The sequence below is a fragment of the Ursus maritimus genome, unplaced genomic scaffold (genome assembly GCF_017311325.1).
Source record: "Ursus maritimus isolate PB19 unplaced genomic scaffold, ASM1731132v1 scaffold_27, whole genome shotgun sequence".
Classification (NCBI taxonomy): domain Eukaryota; kingdom Metazoa; phylum Chordata; class Mammalia; order Carnivora; family Ursidae; genus Ursus; species Ursus maritimus.
This window is the reverse complement of record NW_024425230.1, coordinates 32605175-32622738: the sequence shown is the minus strand read 5'-3', so window position 1 is coordinate 32622738 and position 17564 is coordinate 32605175. Positions and strand designations below refer to the sequence as shown.

The 17564-nt window shown below is 46.0% G+C and overlaps 1 protein-coding gene across 1 annotated transcript in view; it reads left to right on the top strand.

Moving 5' to 3' along the window:
* Positions 1 to 7643: 7643 nt before the first annotated feature.
* The window catches only part of THSD4 (thrombospondin type 1 domain containing 4), a 513844-nt gene continuing 503923 nt past the window's right edge, over positions 7644 to 17564 (top strand). Inside the window, exons 1-2 of the mRNA XM_040642637.1 lie at positions 7644 to 7718; positions 8424 to 8522. Coding sequence (XP_040498571.1) covers positions 7644 to 7718; positions 8424 to 8522 — 174 coding nt within the window. The remainder of the gene's footprint in view (positions 7719 to 8423; positions 8523 to 17564) is intronic.

Sequence of the window (17564 nt, the reverse complement as noted above, 5' to 3'; positions counted from 1 at the left end):
CACAGAGGAAAACAAAACGGTTGAAAATGCCAGACAAGTGGTTAAGTTGGCAGGAAATAACATTGACTCGGTGATCCTTATTTGGAATGGTAGGTTTTGAAGAAATGCAGATGTAATTAGAGAGATTACAGAGGGTAGATGGTGATTTTTATAGATCTTATGAAGTAGGGTTCTGGATCGTTTTAAGGGGTTTGCAGGTTGGTGGCCCTAGGTCAAGTGTCTGGTGTTAGTCTTCTGAAACGTAAGGCTTTTCTTTGCCATGATATGCACTTCAGGAAAGTAATATTACTGTAACGCCTGTCAGCTATTTCACTTAGAAATACAACCAGAAGGAACTGAGGAAATGAGAAAGAGAAGGGTGGCCGTTTTGGGGGCAACTGAAAAAGATTCCAAATACAGAAAGGAAAAAAGAAGTGGGTTGAGAAGATGTGTTTGTAGGAGAATGCCCAAAACGGTGATGTTTGAGGTATGATGGATCAGTGAAAATGGAGACTCCCCTTGGGGATCAAGAATTATGTGGTAATTGGGAAGGATTGTGGGCTCAATCCGTGTCCCTATGCCACTGACCAAGAAATGGGGTGGAGGAGGGGAAAATAAGGGAAGGAAGAAGACAAGAAAAAGGAGGAAGAGGAGGAAGAGGAGGGGGAAGTGACAGGGGGAAGGAGGAGGGAAGGGGAGGGAGGAGGGGATGGAGACTGGGAAGGGGAGTAGGGAGAGAGTGGGAGGAGGAGGAGGAGGGAAAGGAAGGTCGAAGAAGGAGGGAGGGCGGAAAGAGAAGGGCCCGGGTTTGACTACTGGTATTAAACTGCTGGTGTTAATAAGGCGGAGAGATTTTGGGTAGTCCTCATCTAAACCGCTCCCCCGCTGTTGCTTAATAAATATTTGTTGACTATTGCATGAATAAGTTAATAATTATCTTTCGTGTAAAAGAAAGTAGAATATTTTTCTTTCCTGATGAGGATTGTTAATTACAAAAGCAGGTTAAAGCAGAAAATCATACAAATGATACACACACACCTTTAACAGTTTATTTTTAACTTAAAACACATGTGCATTCACTCACTCTTTTTTGAAGTGGGGCCAAGGACTTTTCTTTGAGCACGAGCCCCTGATGGTCCTTCTTAGCCCAGACCACACCCATAAGCATTATCTAAGGTTTCCATTTGTGTTTCTTTAACGTGGAGTGAGAATCTAATGACATTTGCAAAGCAATCCGTGTTCGGATGATGTTCGATTTTTATTATTTGTGCCCCTTAATCATTTACAGTTGTCTCATCCACACCTAATTTGCCAGCAGTTTTTTTTTTTCCTGACTACTTGCCTTATTGAGCCAAAGCATTCAGCTTCATTTTTGTAGAAACAGCTAACAACCCCTCTCTCTCTTTGTGCTGTTTCATGGGTTTGTGTACCATTCGAGTGTTTGTAGGTACTTAGAAAGCCGTTGGCATAAACAGGTTTGGGGACATGGTTGACTCTGTAGGAACACAACTCAAAGTACGAGGGTACCGGGGAAGAACCTGCTGGAATCTTTTATGGGAAGCCTGGTAGGAGAGCCATCTGAATGGTAGGCAGAGAGGCTAGGAGGAAATAAAATCGTTTTTTGGAGGACTGCCCTGGCAAACCCCTACCTATAAAATGATGGCAGGCATTCACACAGTATTGATTTTTCTTTCTGCCTGGCACAGCCCTGCACCTGGATCATGTCCTCTTCACTCAGTACTTGACTGTGGGATTTGCTAGAACATTCTGTACCAACAAAGGGTTCAATGGCGTCAAGGTGTGATCACTGGGCTGCCAGCGACCCATTCCGTATGGACTCAAGTGGATTGATAGGCGTCAGGGTAATATTGCCCCCCCCCCAGGGGGGCTAGAACCCGTACCTGCCAACGTGTGGAAATCCTCCTTTTAGGACTGGCTTCCTTTTGCCAGTTCTTTTATTTTCCCAGCAGAGAATTCTGGGATGCACTTCGAAAACACTTCCATTGCTGGAGTGTGGCTGACGGCAGCACTTTGCCTTCCTTTCGAGACCGACCATTCGTCCCTCCCTCTGGTTCGTTTTCTCTCTCACGTCATCCCACCCTTCCATTCTTGCATCCACTGGCGATTTATTGGCCCTGAGCTGGGCCCAGAGCTGTGTCGACTGCCTGCTCGCTGCAAAGATGTACCAGAAACCATTTCCTCAACAGAGCCACCATCGAGGGGGGCATTTACCAAAGGGTGTTGTGTCTTAAAAAGCGGGGCCGTGACAGACACCTCCTTTTCCAGAGGCCCTGGTCCAGAAAACGCAAAGGACCGCAAGAGTCGAGAACCTGGAAATAAGCAATAAAAGCCAATATGCATAGAATAGGTGTCTGTAAATCCAGGCTCCAAATCGGAAACATTCACCGCATGAAAGCCAGGCGGGCCCTTTCCCCGAGGGAAAGGTCTTGCTTTGGCTGCAGGGTGGTTCTGAGGCCAAGGGCGAGCCGAAGGGAGCTGAGTTAGGAGGAACACGGGCCCCTCCATAGCGCACTAAGCAATGCCTGACAGCTGGGAGGAGACAGCAGAGGGCCAACTGCATTCAGGAAACCCCGGACGTCTGCACCTCTCAACCCACCCTGCTCCAAGGCCATCCCCCTGTGCTCCGCAAATGGTTTGACATTCACGCTGATGGTTCGGAGCCATCCAAAAAAGGTGACTTAAGCTCAGCATGCTCCGCAGAAGGAAGCAGGAAAATAAATAGAATGCGCTTTTTGTTTTTTTTTAAGTTTGGGATTGAAATGGTTAGCTTCAATTATTTTAAAATTCAGAAGGTTCTCTAGTGAGGCTGGCTAAACTAGGTTTTATCACATGTACTTACTTTCTGATTATTTTTGCAAGCAGGACAGAAAGTGAAACAGATGTGTGAAGCCACAGCCTCCGAAGACTGGGGAGGGAAATCGATGCGATGAAACGCAAATGCTTGGCATAAAGGGGTGTCGTGTTAATGAGGCCCCCGAGCACAGTGGTTAAGCATCCAGGCCAAGGGTCTGACTGCTGGCATCGAAATCAGCCTTTGGCACTTAGTAGGTGTGTGTGGCCTTCGATAAACAGCTTAGCCTCTCTGTGCTTCAATTTCCTCACCTGCAGAGTGGGTATAATAAACGTGTCTGGTAGGATAGTTGTGGAATTTCAATGCAGTTATACCCGTAAGCATTGAGATCAGTGGTAAACCATCCAGTTCCTTTCCAATGTCATTTGTAGCCCATCTCCCTCTCTTGTCTGCCTCTACTCTTAACTGCTGTCAGAGGAAGGCCGAACATGGCGAGAGGCATGCTGGCAAACCTTTTTCATCTCCGGAGCCCGGTAGGGGGAGATGTCACTTTAGTGCTAAGATTTTGGCTCCCGTTTGCTAAGGTCAGTATAATTTTATCAGTTTCCAGGTTGCCCCCCAAATATCTCTAGGGTTGTACTAACTGAAGAAGAAAAGAAGTAAGGTTTTTGGGTTTCGGTGGTGGTTTTTCCTGTTTTCCTTGTTTTGTTACTTGGTAGGGTCAAGTGGTGTTGAGTTCATGGAGGTGATCCCAGGTACACGGCGGCTGTGACGGGGTCCACCACCCCTACCCCCGACCCGCAGTTGAGGATGGGTGGTGTGGGGGGTGGGAGGGGTTCACCTAGGCCGATCCAGAAGCCCAGAGGGGAGCCCCAGTTCCATGCTGTAAATCTGGTGTCAGATTTCAAGGAGCGTTATTTTCTACGTGAGGAGATGAGATGATGCAGTGTTTAAAATCTAACACAATACTGGGGAGACGGCATTTTCTCCCCCCTGTGTGTTCTGGTGTGAACTGTTGGGCTGTTTCTACTGCAAGGTGAATCGGAAAGTCTTGGTAGGAATGTGGCTTCCCCCGCCGCTTGGAGTGGAGGGTGTGATTTGTTTGCCAAAGGCCCTGGTAGCCTTCAATCTGTCAAAACGTTGCAAGCTGGGAGCAGTTTGCCAAAGCAAACTATCAAAGTGAAATAACACACGAGTTGCACACACACAGACACACACATGCTCTCCCATTCCCCAAACGTTAATTTTGAGTCGGGTCAGGAGGAACAAGGATTTGGGCTAGATTGTTGGTGTTTTGAAGCGGTTGTGGGCACAGCTACGGACTACCAATTACATAGGTATGTGTGAGCAGGGTGGGGTATCCTAAAACAGACTCTGCTGAGCAGGGGTGGGAAACTTCCAGCCCTTGGCAGAGGTTCATCTGGCCCCTGGGGTTATATATTACTCTGGCTGCTGTTATTGCAGCCCAAAGAATAATTTCCCCTCTGGGGGAATTTATTCTATTCCATTCAGAGCAGAGCCCATTTAATAACGAAGAGTTTATTCCAGAATGAATTTTATTGGGTACCCCTATGCATTTTAGTTCCACTAGGACCCAGCTCAGTGAAGAAAAGAAGCATTTGAACATCGAAATGTAATTTGTGTTGCGTTTTCGCAACAAGAAGCAACAACAAACATTTTGTTGACATACCTCATGTCCATCCTAGGAGCATAAATTTGGGGGGCATCACATGGAAATTCAAAAGCACAACTGATTTTCATAATTCCCTCATAAAGTAACTTTTAACAGCTCCCAAAGTGACTCTGGGCATTTTTGAATCTGTTAATTCGCACTATTCCCATTTATCTTGAAATTTCGTTAAGTCGTCAGGATGATGTGACATCATGCATTCGTTCAGTAAATTAAGCTTTTACTATATAGCAGACACTCGCTAGATGCTGGGGAGTAAAGTAGGGACAGAACCAACTCCTTCATCTCATGGAGCTTGCATTCTAGTGGGTGGAGGGAGAAGTTTAAATGAATAAAGCCTCAGCCAGTGAGATAGTAAGTGCTGTGGAAAAAAAGAAATAGGTTCTTTTGTGCAGGCCGGGGAGGCTTTATGGAGAACGGACAGCTTTGGGCAGACACCGGAAAAGAGGGGTAGAAGTATCTGGGAGTAGAGTTCACCAGGCCACTTGGAATGCCCTTCTTCGGAGACAGGAACACCCAGAATCTTCCCTCCTCTAATCTTGCACTCCCTGTCCTGCCCCAAGTCCCCTGGAAAGTTATGGAAGTACAGCCTGGGATGAGTGGTTATGCGAAAGTGCTCCTGATTGCATTACAAATATGTGGCTTAGGCGTCGGCCAAGAACTTGGAGGGGCTGAGGTGTAACACGTTTAGGGAGCTGCTGTTTGTTTTTTTAACAAAACCACGCCAATCTGGTTTTTTTTTTAAAGATGAGTAAACAGTGCCAGAATGCGTTGCCGTGATTCAGAGTTGTAGGCACAGGTTCATGAGAGGCTGTCTTTCACCTTGAGTCATTTGAGGGAGGCAGGGCAGGTCATATCGTTCCCATTTTACAGATGGGGAAACTGAGGGAAGCTGAGATGATTTGTTTGTGCAAGCTCATGTAACTAAAGAGCCTAGACTCCCCAACTGTGATGTGCGTGCTCCTTGGTTTGCAGGACAAACCGGATCCTGTAAGGATTCAACTAGAAAATACCTGTTCTCTCCCCACCAGCGTGTTCACACCCACTCCTTAGATGCCCCCGCCTCATGGCTGGAGGACATCTTGGGCAGTTTTCTGGTTTCTTGTAGGTTCATTTGTTTTCAAGTATCAGAAAGTCCAAAGAAAGAGTGCCTGGGTGGCTCAGTCCGACTCTTAGGCGTCCGACTCTTGATTTTGGCTCAGGTCATGATCTCGGGGTGGTGAGATCGAGCCCCGCATCAGGCCCCGAGCTCAGGGGGGAGTCTATTTAAGATTCTCTCTCTCCCTCTACCCCTCCCCCTGCTCGCTCACTCTCTCTCTCAAATAAATAAATCTTTAAAAAGAAAAGGCCAAAAAAGGTGTATGTGTATTAAGGGAGAGCTTGATTGGTTGAATGCCTGTCCTTTTAGAAGCTTTAGTTGTAGTTTTCTTTCAGTAGTTTTTGGTATTCGTCTAAGACACGAGTCCCTTCACCATCAGATCCATGTACCTGTGCACTGGACGGTGCAGAAATAGAGCATTTCCATCATCATAGAACATTCTTCTGCATGGCACTGACCTAGATCCTCAGCAAATTACAAACCAACTCTGATTCTCTTCATGACTGATTTCATATTATATGTTTCTGATTAGATCCCCTGTTTGGAAGGATTTTATATAGAGATATGCCACATTAAAAAGAAAGTCTAGTTAGGGAAAAAAAAAGTCTCATCAGATATAAAAATTTTAGGCTCTCATCCCATTGAAAGTGTCTCTCCTCGCCCAGAGTCTCTCCTCCCCCAGACAGGGAGGGCGGGGCCTCAGACACCTGCCCCAGGAGGAGGGTACGGGCTGGTTTCTTCACAAGCCCAGGTCTCTGCCCGGCCCCTCCCTCGGCCACTGGTGGCTGGAGCAGGGGAGGGCAGGGGAGAGGAGAGGTAACTAGGCAGAGGGTTTCCATGCGCTTGGTGACCCTGGTGATCCGGTGTTGCTGACCTTGGGTCAGCAGATGTCCGAGTTCTGTATTCTCCTCTCCTGGGGCACTTTGGGAGACCCTCCCAAAGAACCTCCCCCTCACTTGGGGTCTCCTGCTGCACATCTCTTTATGACCCTTCCCCAAGTCCCGTACTCCATGGGTACCCACCACACATCACCTAACCCCAGCAAGCAGCCTTGATGAGGTTCTTTCTAGAACACCTAAACCCAGCGTTCCACGCACGGTGCCTGCATGCAGTTGACAGGAAAAAGCCAGCATCTTCTGTCCCTGCAAGTTCCAGAAATGTAGTCTGTTCCCCCTCCAGCCCTCTCTCCACTCTGCCCTCCCAGACACTCCAGCTAGGATTTGTCCTTTAGATACTTTCCAGGGGAGAATCTGGTGCCAGTCCTTATATCCCTAACATGGGGGCTCAGGTACAGCTCTCTACGTGGTAGTCCTTGCTGGTCTGGGGAGGGAACGCTGACTTTTCTTCTCCTACAGGAGAGGAGGGGGCTGTGCTCAGCACCCCCGCATCTCTCTACAGAGAAGTCCACACGGAGTAAACTTCTCTCATCCTCCGCCCGCTCCTTGTACAGGCTGGAGGTGGTGAGGGGTGACAGTATGGGATGAGGGTGGGGCAGAGGGGGCCCCTCCTTTTCTGGACCTCAGTAGATGGTGCAGCCCTTCCTGTTTGCAGTGGGTGTGTAAGTACTACCCTTGGGCAGCCCCAAGTCCTAGACAACCATGGAGAGAGGGCATCTGACGCTCATTACATGTTCCCTTCCCCCGCTTCCCTCTCCACTGCCGTCTCTGACCGGTCTGTTCACATCCATTCTGGGTGGTCTGCCAGGGCCTGGCTAATTTTCATACAAAGAGGGGCTTAGGGTGGCATTTAGGATACTTGGACATGGTGGGAGCCTTTTCTAACTCCACACGCCCTGACCCCCATGTTCAGACAGGGTTCCTCATGTTCACCTCCACACAGTGAGTTCTGCTTGGACTGGAGCAGGGTTTCACGTCTCACAATTGTGTCGGAAGCCTCAAAAAAGGGTGAGAACCACCCGGGTCACTTAACTGTCATCAGGGTTAAACCCTAAAAAAGGACCCAAAAGACAACTAAGTAGGACAAGTGACCTCTTTGCAGGGATGCTTCAAACAATGGCGTTGGCGATTTAAAGTCCGGGGACTTCGGGTTTTAGTTAATTGACAATGTTTGTCTCTCCTCTGACTAACCAGCTCTGTGGGTGTTTCCACCTGTGTCATCCTCAGCGGTCCTTACAGAAGGTGAGGACATTGAGGGTCAGAGACGTTAGCTTGCCCAAGTTCACCCAGATGGGAATGGTGGAGTTGGGATTCTAGCCTCAATGTGTTTGAATCAAAAGCGTCCTCCCTCCCAGCACACCCTGCCGTGTCAGGGCCAGCTGGCTCCTGTTCCACACCTTCCCTTTATTTGATGACAAGTTCTAATCAGGGCTGGTGACAGTAGGGCTTAGCACAGCTAATCCCGCCCATGGAGAACATCTGTGACACTAGAGGGCCAAGAATGGGCAGAGGGAAGGCTCCAGGGGAAGCATGGGGTGTAGGAGAGGAGTTTCCCTGGCCAGGCTCAGAGCCCCACACGTAGCCTGACCTGGCCAGCTCCACTAAGACCAAGCACACACTAGCACTTTCTCTGCGTCCGTCCTCCCCAAACGTCTGAGCCAGCTTCTGTTGTTGGCGCCATCTTACGCGGGAGGAGACTGAGGCTTCTGAGGTTACATGTCCTGACCTATGAACCCTGCTGGTGAGTTGGAAAAGGTTTGATCCCAGATCTGCCCCCTGCCTTGGCCCAGCCCACAGCCTTGTGCTGCCTCCCCTCCCTTGAGGCTGAGCCTTGGCACCTTGGCTGGGTCACATCCCCGGATAGGGGTGGGTTTGGGCTGTCCTCTCCCGGTGAGGAGGGGGAGCCCCTGCCTTGGCTGGATGCTGCTGCCAGCGACATACTCATAGCCCTGCCTGTTGCTGTTTTTCCTTCTCAGCGTCCTGGGTTCCCTCCTGCTGCTTGGACTCCAGCTCGTCTGCCCACAGCCCTCCACTGAACACAGAAAGGTAAGCCATGGCCATTCAGAGGCTTTGCTTCTCTGCACAAGGGGCTGGGGGCACACCACACATCGCCCTGAGTTTGGTTCTCTTTGGAGGGGAGTCGCCGCTAATCTTGAGAGGAAGCACCATTTACAGAATGGTCACCAGTCCTCGTGTCCCTCCTAAGCCCTTGGAGCTTAAAAATGAAGCTGGTGCCCACAGTCAGTGGCCAACCTGAGAGCATCGCTGGTGTTGCTGGCTGTGTCCTTGAGAATGGGACCACGAGGGAGAGGCCGGTGAGAAGACGACCCACCCGGGAGTGGTGGAGCCCCAGCATGGAGCTTTGACCCCCTCTAGGGGCACCGTCAGGGGCCGCGGGTACTGATGGTTACAGAGAGAGCTCTAGCAAAGCCGTGGCTGTGGCTGGTAGCTATATGCAAGAGGAGCCCCGATGGGGAGCCCTGAACATGGGGAGCCCTGAACGTAGCCCCTGGCAACCAGCAGCCAGGCAGGGAGGGAGCAGGGAAATAAGGACCTGGCCCTCTCTTTCCTTCCCTCCTCCATTTCCAGCTGGGGACTCCCTTGAGCTGAGCCCAACCAAAGGAAGACAAAAATCCCTTGGTGCGGTCCTCAGAGGCCAGCCTCCGAGGCAACAGGGCTGGATGGGAAAGGGTGGACAGAACATCCAGGGGGGACATACGGACAGCATCAAACATGCTCACCTTCAGGCTCTCTGGGTTTTGTAGCAGCTGAGCTCGTCGCTGCTGCCGAAACCAGACAAACCAGAACAGGTGCACAATAACCTTAGAAGCACATGCATGAGGCGACTCTGAGAAGGTCCCTAAGACCACTTTCTGCTACCTAGGAACTCCTCCTGTCTACATGTCAGGAAACGCAGACACTTCTGGGAGGAATGGTAGGTCAGGCGTTTGTATCTGAGTGTGACCGAGTTGGTTGGACGCTTTCCCGAGCGAGCGATTTCATAGGGGAAGTCCAGGAGAGAAGGGAGCGGACAAGAGTATGCACAAGGGTTTGCCTGGATGTGACCCTTCTTGCGAGAGCCTTAATACTCTTGTCTGAACCGTCGAACTTCTTTCAGGTCTGTGGCTTACGTTCTGGCTTTGTTTTTCCGGGCCAGATATGAACCTGTATTGTATTGTGTGCCCCACTAGGATGTCAGCTCCATGAGACTGCTGTCTTCCCAGCTCCTGGAATATACAGCCTGGCATGTTGTAGATGCTCGATAAAATACTTGTTGAGTGACCAGCTGAATGAATGAATGAATGAATGAATGAATGAATAGAAAACCTGGCCAAGGTCTAAGCATCATTTTGTTAGCGTCACTGGAAATTTATACCCCTCTCACTTCGCTGCATTATTTGCATTCGTAATTTCAAGAAGTCAGAGAGGACCACTCCTGTAGACTGAATGTTTGTGCCCCCCACCCCCGAATTCACGTGTTGAAACCTAATGTCCAATATGATGGTATCTGCAGGTGGGGCCTTTGGCAGGTGCTTACGTCAGGGGAGGGGAGCCCTGATGAATGGGGTTGGTGCCCTTATTAGAGTCAGGAGAGAGCTTGCTGCCTGCCCTGGGAGGATACAGTGAGAAGTCTGCCGCCCAGAAGCAGGCACCGTGATCTTGGATTTCTAGCCTCCGGAGCTGTGAGGAATAGGTTTCTCTTGTTTATAAGCCACCCCGTCTCTGGTACTTTCTTTTAGCAGCTGACTCTGACAAAAACAGGCACTGAGAAGTGGGGTGCTGCTCTAGCGAATGCGTGACATGGCGGAACTGGCTTTGGAACTGGGTGCGGGCAGGGACCAGGAGAATAGGGAGGTGAGTGCTAGGAGCAGCCTACGTTGCCATGAGTGGACTTTTCAAGGTGTTTCCGGTGCAAGCTCAGAAAGGGAAGAGGAGGGCTATAGAGAAAGCCTCAGCTGCTCAGAGAACAGGGACCCTGAACAGAAAGGTGGTGGGCTGCAGATGGCGAAGGATGGGGTCTCAGACAGAAATGAGAACATGTTTTTGGAAACTGGAAGACAGGCCATGTTTGTTATAAAGTGGCAAAAAACAACTTGGCTGAATTGTGTTCGTGTTCTCGTGTTTGTGGAAGGTAGCACTTGCAAGCATTGAAATGAGGTATTTAGCTGAGGCGATTTCGAAGCAAAATGTGGAAGGAGTGGCCTGGTTTCTCTCGCCTGCTTGTGGTAAAATGTGAGAAAGGGGAAATGACTTAAAGATGGAATTGTTAATTGGAAAGAAAGCAGAGCACAGAACTTAAAGATTTGGAAAATTCTCAGCTTATCCATATTGAAGAGAATGAGAAAGACTTCAGGAGAGAACACTAAGGGTGTGGCCAAGAGACCTTTTGATAATGAGACTAGTCAGCCATCTCACAGAAGCCGGGAACTGTTTTCCAGGACAATGGGAGAATGCAAAGAAGGGGTTGCTTGTGCTTGACCCTCCACGGACCTCCTCACTGGGTGGTCTCCACTGCCAGCCCTCCGTCCTCGGCTGCCCCACGTGCTTTTCCAGCAACCGGGTCAGGCGCGGGCTGCACCCAGCGAGCCTCAGGGGCATGGCTGCCTCCATCTTGGTTTCAAAGGACCAGGCCTCCCAGCAGAGCCGTGATCCCAGGCCCTAACCCTGGAGAGCCACAGAGGGCACAGGGCTGCCCAAAGCTGTGGGGGCAAGGCAACCAGGAGCCTTGTAGCCTCAACCTTACTCAGCAAAGCTGTAGGCAGGAGCACTGTCCCACTGAGTCTGGAGACCCAGAGCATCAAGGCAAAGAGAATATTATTCTTGAGCCTTAAGGTCTAAGGGAATTTGCCCCCTTGGGTTTTGGACTTGCTTGGGACTTGTCACTCCTTTCTTCTTTCCTCTTTCTCCCATCTGGAATGGGAATGCATGTCCTGTGCCTGTTTCACCCCTGTATTCAGAAGCACGTGACAGGTTTGACTAAGCAAGTTCACAGTTGGAGAGCAGATTGCCTCAGGACGAGTTGTGCGAATTTAGGTGATATTTAGATGGGACTTCAGACCTAAACTCTCAAGTTGATGCTGGAACCAGTTAAGAATTTGGGAGCTATTCAGATGGAATGAATATATTTTGCATACAAGAAGGACATGAATTTTGGGGGACCAAGGTGGAATGTGCTAGACTGAACACATCCCCCCAGATTTTTATGTTGAAACTTAATCCCCAGTGTGATGGCATTTGGAGGTGGGACATTTGGGAGGTGATTTGGTCCTGAGGGGATTATTACCCTCCCCAAGAGATCCCTGGCCTCCTCTGCTAGGTGAAGGTACAGCGAGAAGCCTGCTGCCTATCAACCAGGAAATGGGCTCTCCCAGACACCAAATCTGCCAGCCCCTTAATCTCAGACACCCCAGTCTCCAGAACTGTGAAAATAAATGTATGATTTTCATAAGCCCCCTACCCCTGTCTATGGTATTTTTGTTATAGCAACTGTCATGGACTAAGACAACTGTCTTTTCATTACTAAGTTATATTATTACTGTTTAAAAGTATCAGGGTTGTTAATCCTAATAGTTGAGTTTTTGAGTCAATTATTGAATGAATTGCTGAATGAATTGTTGAATAGTTGAATCAATTTGTCAGTGTTTTGTTCTTGTTGTTCAAACAGACCATCATAGCTGAAAATATTTATAAATGATCAATTTACTTTGCTATTTCTCTAAATTTTTCAAGTTAGCCTGATGATATATATATCCTGAACGAAAGGTTCACAAATGGGTATTGCCTTCATCTTTCTTAAGTATTTGTTCTGAGAAATGAAAGGAAAAAGGCTTGTAAGTTACTTTGGAATGTTGAATTTTATTTTGTTTATTTACTTTTAAAGATTTTATTTATTTATTTGAGAGAGAGAGAGAGAGAGAGCACGAGTGGAGGGAGGGGCAGAGAGAGAGGGAGAAGCAGACTTCCCACTGAGCAGGGAGTCCGATGCGGGGCTCCATCCCAGGACCCTGTGATCATGACCCCACAACCCTGAGCTGAAGGCAGACGCTTAACTGACCGAGCCACCCAGGCACCCCTAAATGTTGAATTTTAAAATTGAGCAAAAAGTCTCCCATCTTGGCATATGGTACCTCCTCAATATATTTTAAGAACTTTGCAGTAGAAAGATAGATGAATTTTTTTTCAAAATCATTTACAGATTAATTTACTTGGAGAACTTACATTTTAGGACAGTTCTCAAATATAATTATATGCATTTTGGCTGCCAGAGTCATTGTCATTCACCCTAGAGAAGAAAGGATTCGATACTTTCTTGGGCGTTGAATTTCTTCTTGCTGTTTCATTAGAGCTTTGTGGAGCTCTGGCTGTCATCCTGGCTGCTTAGATCCTAAAAATCCTGGCTGAGCTACTGACAGTGGTTGCGTCCATTTATTTCTGCAACATGAGAAATAGGTACTTACTAAAACAGGGGTCAGAAATGCTTTTTCTGGGGCGCCTGGGTGGCACAGCGGTTAAGCGTCTGCCTTCGGCTCAGGGCGTGATCCCGGCTTTGTGGGATCGAGCCCCACATCAGGCTCTTCGGCTGGGAGCCTGCTTCTTCCTCTCCCACTCCCCCTGCTTGTGTTCTCTCTCTCGCGGGCTGTCTCTCTCTCTGTCAACTAAATAAATAAAATCTTTAAAAAAAAAAAACGCTTTTTCTATAAAGGACAAGTTTTAGGCTTTCTGGGCTACAAAGTTTCTGTTGTAACTACTCAACTGTGCTTTTGTAGCACAAAGGCAGCCATAGACAGTAGGTAAATGAATGTGCGTGACTGTATTTCAATAAAACTTTATTTACAAGAGCAGGAGTTTAGCTGCATTTGGCCCATGCCCACGGTTGGCAGACCACCACTCTGAAGTCTGATAGAGAGGAGTTACCTGCACGTATATGTGTTTTGGAATTTGAAGTTGGAAGTTGTCTCCTCCCGGAACTTGAAGGAACACAAAAGATTGGAGAAAAAAGTCTATTTTTTCATTAAAACATAAAAATTATGACTGCTATCAAATTGCTTTCATTGCTTGGATAAATCATAATTGAATTCCTGCTGACCCATTGTGTTAAGACAAAATCCACTCCCAATCTGTAGCAGAGAGCGGCAGAAAGAATTAGAAAACCATTTATGGTAAATTCTTAAGGGACAGCATTACTAATTTGTGCATATTGCAGTTTAGTATGTATATGAAAACTACCCACTAAAAGACATATCTTTTTCTTTTTCATTACAATAGCATGTCCAACTTTAGCATATGGAAGCATTTCTGCAGTGTATGTTATTCAGAGGAAAAGACATAATTTGTAAATGCTGTCAAGTAAACTATGCTTTTCTAAATGCAGCTCGGGTGACTGGATACATCTCTGTCCCATAATGGTGCAGGAAAAGAGGACTCTGGCGCAGAGTGTCAGTAGCTCTTTTCAGATATTTCTATCCAGATGTCTTCCTCTTGCTCCTGCAACAAGGACAGTATCACAAAAGATTGCTCAACCTCTGTTCTTGGTAATTTTTAATGACACTTGGCAAATCATTATATTTTTAAAACTTTCTGCGGCTTCTTTTGCAGATAAGGTAAGACCAAGAGCAGGAAAAAAAAAAACTTGATCAAGACTTTAATAAAAACCATACGTTATTAATAAGGGAAACTATGGAGATTGTAGGAAGCTTTTAAGTTAATGAAACTGTTCGACTGTGTCTGCCCAACAGACATTGACCGTGCAAGTTGCTTTTATAAGTCATAATGTGTATAGTCAACATAATCTGTTTAGGAAAGAGCTGTGAAACGTCGTATTTTATTCCTACAAATGCAAAAACATACGTATACTTTCATCGCAACTGCTCAATGTGGTTTTTTTTTAAGTTTACTTTTCAAATTAAAAGTATGCACATGTATTATAAAGAACTTAGAAAACAATGAAAAACTAGAAGAAGGAAATAAAAACTCACTCCTTGGGCCCCCAGCCAAAGAAAAGTGCTCTTCAACCTGTTATTTATAGAAACTCTCAAACAAAAAGAACAGAGACACTACAGAATGAAGTAAGGGTGAAATAAAATATTTGTTTTGCTAACTGATTAGCAAGTCATGATGTGAACAGCAGGGGCCCTTGTAATGGGTTTAGAGCCTACTATTAGTGTAGTAGGATGTGCAGCCAATGACTTCACATTGCCCGTTGACAGTGTCATACAGTTGGGTATTGAACGGAAGGCCGATAGAAAGGCAAAAGAAATTTTTAGGCTACATAAAATTTCTCATATCATTGATGCCGTATTCAAAAAGGAAGGAAACAACAGTAATGCTTTTAGAAGAAAATATATGAAACTATCTTCATGATTTGTGGTGGGTAAGAATTTCTTTAACAAGACCCCCAAAGAACTGGGCTACGTTGAAATTGATGACTTTTGTTTATCAAATACATCATAAAAAAAGAGTGAAAAGATAAGCCATAAACAGGCGAGGATACTCACAGTAATATATTTGGCGAAAGATTCATGTTCAGAATACATATTAAAAAAAACCCTACTGACCATTAAGAAAATTAAGCAATCCAATTTTATCATGGACCAAAGACTTGAAAACACACTTCACGTAAGAGGATATTCTTATGGCCAATAAGCATGTGAAAAGGTGCTCAATCAAAATCATTAGTCCTTAGGGAAATACAAATTAAAATGAGATACCACCAGAGTAGCTTCAAATGAAAAACACCAACAGTACTAAGTACTGGTGAGGATGTGGAACAACTGGAATTTCTGTACAAGGCTGGTGGGAGTTTAACATAGCAGACCCCTTTGGAAACTGTTTGGCAACATCTCTTAAAGCTAAACATATACCTATTCAGTGACCTGGCTATTCTACTCCTGAGTATTTGCCCAAAGGAAATGAGTGCATGTATCCACAAAGATATGCATAAAAATGTTCAAAGCAGTTTCATTTACAATTACTCAAAATTGGCAATAATGCAAAAGTCTATCAATAACAGAATGGGTAAATAATTATAGTGTCTCCATACAAGATAACACTAAACAAAATTAAAAAATAAACCTCTGATTCCAGCCAAGATGGACCAACAGGTATTGGATTTACCCTCCCATCAGGGACACGAGCAAAATGGCCAGGATAGAGCAACAGGGACTGGATTTCCCCTTCCCTCTTCCCTGAAACATCCCAAACAAAACATGACCAGACAACATATATGAAGCACTGTTTTGCAGAACTATGGATATTGGTCAGCATAAGACCACGATATCTCAGAGATGGGAAACAAATGGGTTGAACCCTAAAATTTCCCCAGGTAACTGCATTGAGAGAAGGCACCTTGGAGTGAAGTGGACATGGGAACCCAGGCAGACCTGTTGGACTCCTTGATTTGAGGAGCTTGAGAGTCCAGTGAGACCATGGTGGCAAGAATCTGCAGGACAGAGTACCAGAGAGTGGAGTGACACTGAGAGAAGACACGGAGACTGCAGGAGTCCTCCTCAGGGATGCAGCACAGGACCGAAGAGCACATGCATGAGACGCAACCGCCTGAGACTGGGAAAGAACCGTCCAAAACAATTGAAGGGAACAGTGTCCAGCACTCGTGCAGTACCAGAAACAGTGACTCTTCCTAACAGGCAGACTTTTAAAACTCACAGTCCAGGGGACATTGGAGAGAATATTCAGGAAACTCTTGCCCTGGTCCTCGGGGAATAATTGACCCTAGAGTGTGTATTGCTCTGGGCCTAACTAACAAACCATAAATGTACTACTGGAAAGGATCAAACTGTTGCTGAATGATGTAACTATTCTAGCACAAAGCTCATGAATATAGGAATATAAAAATATCTAGCACCCAAAAAAGGTACAATTCAAGATGTCTGACACTTGGTCAAAGATTACTGAGCATACACAGGAGCACAAAAATAGCACTGTTCTTTATAAAGAGGAGAACAACCAATTGAAGCCAACTCAGAACTGACACAGGTTTTAGAATTTGGAAAAAAGGATATTGAAAGTTATTAAGGCAGTATTTCACAGATTCAAAAAGTTAAATAGAACCATGGATGATATAAAAACCCCTTATCAAACTTCACAGGTTGAAAATGACAAAGTCTGAAATGAAAAATGCGCTGGATAGGATTAATGGCAGATTTGACAGTGTAGAAGAAAGATAAATGAACTTGAAGATGTAATACTAGAAACTTTCTGAAACAAAACACAGAATGAGACAAATTTTTTTAAAAAATGAATAGAGCATTCATGAGCTCTGGGACAACTTCAAGTGGGCTTATATCTGTACAATTAGAATACCAAAAGGAGAGGTGGGGAGGGGGTGACAGAAAAGATACTTTTTTAAAAATTAGAAGATGTTCCAAATTTCATGAAAACTATGAACTCAGGAATATCAATGAATTCCAAGCACTAGCAACATGAAGAAAATAGCACCAAGTCACACCATAATCAAGTTGTTCAAAGCTAGTAATAAAGAGAAAAAAAAAATTTTTTTTTTAAGATTTTATTTATTTATTTGACAGAGACAGACAGCCAGTGAGAGAGAGAACACAGCAGGGGGAGAGGGAGAGGAAGAAGCAGGCTCCCATCAGAGAAGCCTGATGTGGGGCTTGATCCCAGAACGCTGGGATCACACCCTGAGCTGAAGGCAGACGCTTAACGACTGCACCACCCAGGCGCTCCAAAGAGAAAAAATTCAAAAGCCCCTGGGAAAAAAGAGACACGTTACACACACAGAAACAAAGATCAGGATACAGCAGATTCCTTGGCTTCTGTCACTCGTGTGAGGGAAACAACATCTTTAAAGCACTGAAGGAACAAAACTGTCAACCTAGAATTCTCCACTCAGAAAAAATATCTTTCAAAAATAAATGTGAAATAAAGATATTTTTTCAGACATACAAATGCTGTACTAACACTTGCATCTCTAGAATTGTTGTAGGAAGTTCTTTAGGGAGAATGAAAATGTATCAGATGGAAATATGGATCTCCGCAAAGGAAATGAGTGCACCAGAAATGATAACTACATGGGTAAATGTATAAAGTTTTAAAGGTTTATTTATTTAT